This window comes from Hippocampus comes, unplaced genomic scaffold, assembly GCF_001891065.2.
Source record: "Hippocampus comes isolate QL1 unplaced genomic scaffold, H_comes_QL1_v1.1 scaffold51, whole genome shotgun sequence".
In the NCBI taxonomy this organism is placed as follows: domain Eukaryota; kingdom Metazoa; phylum Chordata; class Actinopteri; order Syngnathiformes; family Syngnathidae; genus Hippocampus; species Hippocampus comes.
Genome location: NW_017805497.1, coordinates 3031713 through 3036406, shown reverse-complemented (window position 1 = coordinate 3036406; position 4694 = coordinate 3031713). Strand labels below are relative to the sequence as shown.

Sequence of the window (4694 nt, the reverse complement as noted above, 5' to 3'; positions counted from 1 at the left end):
TGAAGTCACTGTTTGGGGAAAAAAAAAAAAAAAAAAAGGAAATTTTCAGAATCCGTATGATTTGTGCGATATGGCCATGTGCGTAAGATTCACCACAAAATCCATATGAACTATGGCTAAACCATATGAGTTGACAGGTATGCTTATTTTTTTTATTTTTTTATTTTTTTTTTCTCGAGTCACTACGCATCATCAGATGATTCCAGTCCATTGTTGGATGCATGTATGTATGATGCTAGCCAAAATAGTAAAAATACTTGAAAAAAATGATGAGCAAATAAAAATCAGGAACAAAAACAGTGTAGACGGGAATAGAATGGAATAGATACAGAAATAATAGTACAACGCAATTGAGCTACTTTTGTGCATTTCTCCAAGAGTCATGTTTTGTAAACAATCCATGCATTCATCAAATTTCTGCTGCCTTCCCTGTTCTGGGTCACAGGTGAGCTGGAGCCCAGAAAAGCAACGATAAGTATCGTAAAATGAATGGAAATGGAATGACATGAATACCTTCTCTGCCCTTGATATGGCTCACTGACTTTCATATAAAAATTTATTAATATAAAATATTGGAAGACCAGTCAGACACCTCTAATGTCTTCGGATTAAAATGAGCTGTTCCTGTTAAGATATGGCTTTGATGCTTTGATCAAATTTGCCACACAATCTAAAATATTGCAATGATGACATTTCAAGACAGTTTGCTTTCTGATGAGAGATGGGATTAGCTAGTGTTAATAAATAATCCTGATAAACAGGCGTAACAGGTCCTGATTTTGAACCTTGAATATTGACCGCCTATATGGAGTTTGCATGTTCTCTCTGTGCTTGCGTAGATTTACTTGGCCACTTTAAAGATTGAAAGTTACCACGTGCTGAAATGCCATAGCTACAAAGTACCTCCTTAATATTGACTTGTGTTTTACCTCCGTGTTATCACCAGGTTGTCAATCAGGAGACTTAAAAAGCAGATTCATCTTAATTCACTTTAACGTGGCCCAGACTTGTTAATCACATCTCGTAGGAGTCTGGCATTCCCCTCATGAGGAGATCAATATTTTAACAGAGAAATTAAATTAACACACCCGAGGGTTAATCTGACACTCCGAGGGAGTATGGACCATTTCAACTGAATTGTCTTTGCTTGGGCTTTTCCTAAGGCGAGATGACATTTTCAAAAGCGGAAGATGATTTCACAACTCCTTGCTAGTCAAAGGAACTGTGTGTGTGACATTTGGATCGTATGACATTTAGTTACTGATCAAATTGACTGATTTAGAGGTTGCTATTAGAAGTTGTCTGCGAGTGGCTGGAAAACCGGTTCAGAGTTCAGTGTCTCTCAATGTACAGTTTTGGTGCGTGAGACACAGTTAAGTGTAACAAAGCCACACTCAAAGAGGATTTTAAACACAATAGCAAAAGTTGAAGAAGAACAGGGAAATATTCCAAAGCACAAAAAGCGGTCCGCAAATGGCCACCATGCAGAAGCCGCTGCTGTGGTGGGCCCAGAGTGAAGACGGGTTTCCCTCTTTGGCTAAATTGTGTAAACTTTACCAGGTTGTTCCAACAGCAAGCAAGCACACACACAGCCCCTCTGCATGGAAATAATGTTATTAAGCTTCCTAGCTTCCTGATGATGCGATTAATCGAATCAGGTGTGTTGGACGAGGGAGACATCTAAAACAGGCTGGGCAGGGACTGGAATTGGATTCCTGATGATGCGATTAATCGAATCAGGTGTGTTGTTCGAAGGGGGAAGACATCTAAAACAGGCTGGGCAGGGACTGTAATTGGGCACCCCTGCACTAGTTTCTATCAAGTTGAATGGCACAGAGAATGTAAGGAAGCGCAACCTGTGGTTCAGTTTTGCATATATGCAAATTGCTTTTTGGTGCCATTTACAATTAAGTTTGTCAGCATTTCAAATAATAAGCGACTAATTGTAATGATGAAATCACCAATCTCCAGTTACCCTATAACCTAGTGTGTCACGATGCATATCTGACTGTAGGAATAGCATGCTCACCTTTCTCTTAGCTCGCAGTTGTCCGTGATAGTTGTCAGACGAATCTCCAGGTATCTCCCCTCCCCACAGTGTGACTCCCACAATAGAATAGGTGATGCCCATCACCACCAAAGGCAGCACATAGACCAGCACCGTCACTATGATGTGGTACCTTGAGGAAGATTCATAACCAAAAATAATAATGTTAGTATCTACATTTCATAGATGGTTTGCTGTGAATATTTTGTGGAGGGGGGGAAAAAACCCACAAGGCTCTTACATCTGTTTAAAAAAAAAAAAAAACTGACTGGAAATGAATGTCACCATTTTTATGTCCAAGGCTGAAACAGACTGAATAAAAGATTGCTCACATGACAGGGTCGTCTTCCACACGGGGCCACGCCACAAAGCACAAGGTCCTGCGAGGCAGAACTCGAATTCTGGAGAAGTAGCAGAGAGGAAAGGCCAGAACCACGGCCAGACTCCAGATGCAGGCAATGACTCCGGTGGTGGCCTTGGCTGACAAACGAGGCTTTAGTGGGTGGATAATGGCCATGTACCTATGGGGTCAATGGTCAGACGCTTTAGTGACTCTTAGGCTAATGAATACTTAACGTACAAGTCAGTGCATTACTTCAAAAAGTGATCTTTATGTGGGACTCTCGAGCCATGACAAGAACACTTGAGAGGTCACTGAAGTTGTACCTAAGATAGGCTGTGATCAAACCTTCCTCACGAAAACCAGCCCGAACTTCCCTTCATGGTGCTTGCTTTAGCCACAGTCACACAAAGTGTAATGAGTTTGACACATTGGAAATTTGGACATGTCAACAGCATATCGGACTGACCCAAAATTATTTTGTCAAAGTAGGGGAAGTAGGGAACCGTGGGCGTTCTTGGAACGTAATTTATGACGACATGTCTTGTATATGTCGGGGTGTTCCCTCACATTGCTCAAATGTCATAGATTGTAATGTTTCCCCATGGGGAGGTACCAAGTTTACACCAGCCATAGGCGTTATTTGTGTCACTCAAACTGCGTGTGGCTCTTAGTGTTGGTGTTGGTGAATTACATGTTCTTTCTTAATGAGGCTCATTTGCATATAAGGTAAGCAAATTCCCTGCTAAAAGTGGTGGTTTGGTGGTCCAGTGGTTAGCGCGTCGACCTCACAGCACAGAGGTTCAATACCAGCTCCATCCTCCCTGGGTGGGTTTTCTCCGGGTACTCCGGTTTCCTTTCACATTCCAAAAACATGCATGGCAGGCTGATTGAACACTCAAAATTGTCCCTAGGTGTGACTGTGAGCGCGGATGGTCGCTCGTCTCTTTGTGCCCAGCGATTGGCTGGCAACCGGTGTAGGGTGTCCCCCGCCTACTGCCCAAAGACAGCTGGGATATGCTCCAGCACGCCCCGCGACCCTTGTGAGGATTGAGCGGATCGGAAAATAAATGGATGGATGTATATTACCTCATTTAAATACGTGCAAATACCTCCGGCACACCGAGATGCATTCTGCTTGGTATCTCAGTAACTGACGCATTTCACCAACTGCGTGTGCTTTGTGAATGAAACACTATCCGTTTGCTCCATTTTTTACCAGGTGACACCACACGAAAGCACACACACAATCCCTTAGTTCATTCGGCCTTGTGTCTTTACGAATGACCCGCGAGGTTTATATTTGATTTCCAATTCCCAAGGCTGACATTTGTTAATTGAGTCTTCATCACAGGCCACTGACCTGCTTTCACCTCAGTGTCTGGAACACAGATACAATCTATCTATTTACCCGTAATTAAAGAGTCACATCGGTCATTGCATATTCAAGCACTATGAGATACTTCTGTTGCACACCAAGTGTACATTACTGTAGGGTTACAGAGTATTTTTTTAAACCCACAACAAGAAGCAAATGCACTCACACAATCAAGAGGTCAAGAAGTGTTGGAACACAATCATTCCAAAAGACATCCCAGAGGCAGATTAATGACCCCTGTCGTCTTTAAATCTCAACCCGACATTTTGTCATGCCTGAAGTGACAGCGTGCTTTCGGAAACCGTCACATTTGAAAGCTTTTCAAAGAACAGTGACAGTAACGACTCACAAGCGCTTTATCATTGCCCGGTGTTTAACTAGAAGCAGTTACGTTGCTAGGCAAAAGTATCTGCGAGTACACTAAACGTCAAATTGTCCTTCCCTTGAATGGAGAGGGAAGATGGTCATTCCCAAGTTAGCCCTGCTTTACAACATCACAGACTTGAAGAGATAGGTCATGCTGCACTTTTATCTGCTTATGATTTTCAAACATAAAGAATGTTAAGGATATATACAACATTATCAACAGTTGTAATATAAGCCATTTTCACCTCTTTTACTCTTGTTTTTTTTTTCTCAAGACAATAGGATGAAAACGCAAGGCACATATGATGATTATCTCCATACAGAGCAAAAATGTCAGTCCTCACAACCATGAATATGAATGCTTTAATTTAGGGACTGGCCTAATACTTGGGTAATCACTTGAATAATAATTTTGAATTTTATGTCTTATGTTGAATTTAGGCAACACAGAATGCACTTTTTTTATGTCTAGGAGTTACGCAGTGTAAAGAACACCAATATGACATTCATGCTGGGGCACCACTATCGGGGTAGCTAATTCATAATACTTATGAAAAGCTACA

At 41.7% G+C, this 4694-nt stretch overlaps 1 protein-coding gene across 1 annotated transcript in view; it reads right to left on the bottom strand.

Moving 5' to 3' along the window:
• Positions 1-4694, bottom strand: part of tacr3a (tachykinin receptor 3a) — a 20440-nt gene that overhangs the window by 12158 nt on the left and 3588 nt on the right. Inside the window, exons 2-3 of the mRNA XM_019876815.1 lie at positions 2380-2568; positions 2030-2180 (exon numbers count right to left, since the gene is read on the bottom strand). Coding sequence (XP_019732374.1) covers positions 2030-2180; positions 2380-2568 — 340 coding nt within the window. The remainder of the gene's footprint in view (positions 1-2029; positions 2181-2379; positions 2569-4694) is intronic.